The following is a 1,266-nucleotide window of genomic DNA, read 5'->3' as shown; positions in this document are numbered from 1 at the left end:
CCTTTCTGTCAAAATAATATTCGGGATTATGAGATATGGCTATGCAAGACTCAAAATAATCAAAATACCTGATGTATCCCTTAATGATTAGGACTTTCTTATCCACTGAAAAACACTGAATGTGTACAAAGGCTTGGCTTCTCTAAACAAAGATGAATGAAACTGCATCACATCATAGTTTTATGTCCTTGCTTTCAACTGGAATATGAACAGGATTTGTTTAAAGTATACGAATATGTACTTTGTGTGAATATGAAATTGTGTAACATGTACTGTATGTCATTTTGGGGAATTTGTAGGTATACAAGAGAAAGAAAAACATCACTTTCATGTGGGTCCCGGCACATTCAGGTGTCCTGGGAAACGAGAGCGCAGACAAACTGGCAAAAGAAGCAGTCAAAAAAGGAAATGTTGAAATCAATATTAAATTATTAAAATCAGAAGGGAAAGGCATAGTGTGGAGAAAGGTAAATCAACAGTGGCAACAGCATTGGGATGATGCAATAAAAGGCAGACATTTGCACTCAATCCAAAACAGAGTAGATGTGATGAAAAGTAGGGGAACAAAACGGAAAGAGCAAGTAATAATAAGCAGGCTGAGAATTGGGCACAGCAGACTTGACAGTACACTTTCCATCATAGGAAAACGTCCAACAGGTCTTTGCGAACTACGCCTTGAGGCGGAGACAGTCGAGCCTGTCCTCATATCGTGCAGGAAAATTACACACTTTAAACAAGACAAGAAATGATGACACAATTACGAAAAATAGAGCGGGAAGAGGACACCGTTAAAAGTCTAATAGAATGTGGAGATAGTGTTCCAGGGAGGAAATGGTTACGGCTTTAAAATTAATGGACACTAAGGGAAAATAAAACCTGAAGGTGGCAGTAATGCAACATCGTGGATGCCGTAAAACCTCAAAGAAGAAGATTAGCGGAGTGAGCCCTCTTGCTTCGCTAAGATACTCTCTGAACGGCTGCGAACCAATCACATCACACGTTTCCATGTTTTGGCGGAAGTACGACCAGTGTGAGCTGGCTAGCTAGTTAGCTAGCAAACTGCTTTCTATTTCCACCCTTAAAACGGTGGTTCAAACATATTTCAACTATATGGATGTATTTTCATTTCAGGTAGTTAACTTAGTTCACTAGCTGTAAGTTATCTCAAATTAGCCACATGCTAGGCTAGCATATGTCAACATCCCAGGGCAGTTTGAGCTGCTACGAGTTTGAGCTGTTGAGGAGAGACTGCTCAGGTACTGCTAT

General features: G+C 40.0%; 1 protein-coding gene across 13 annotated transcripts in view; it reads left to right on the top strand.

The window, feature by feature from the left end:
* Nucleotides 1–852: 852 nt before the first annotated feature.
* The window catches only part of depdc5 (DEP domain containing 5, GATOR1 subcomplex subunit), a 44,024-nt gene continuing 43,610 nt past the window's right edge, over nucleotides 853–1,266 (top strand). For 2 of the 13 annotated variants that reach the window (XM_044218743.1, XM_044218742.1), the window contains exon 1: nucleotides 853–1,131. In XM_044218743.1, the coding sequence (XP_044074678.1) occupies nucleotides 1,115–1,131 (17 nt within the window). In that variant the 5' untranslated portion in view covers nucleotides 853–1,114. Of the gene's footprint in view, nucleotides 1,257–1,266 lie in introns of all 13 variants that reach the window. The other 11 variants (XM_044218740.1, XM_044218739.1, XM_044218733.1 and 8 more) reach the window with 8 other exon arrangements.

Source organism: Siniperca chuatsi, linkage group LG13, assembly GCF_020085105.1.
Source record: "Siniperca chuatsi isolate FFG_IHB_CAS linkage group LG13, ASM2008510v1, whole genome shotgun sequence".
Classification (NCBI taxonomy): Eukaryota; Metazoa; Chordata; class Actinopteri; order Centrarchiformes; family Sinipercidae; genus Siniperca; species Siniperca chuatsi.
Note: the sequence above shows the minus strand (reverse complement) of the source record. Positions and strands in the feature narration are given on the sequence as shown.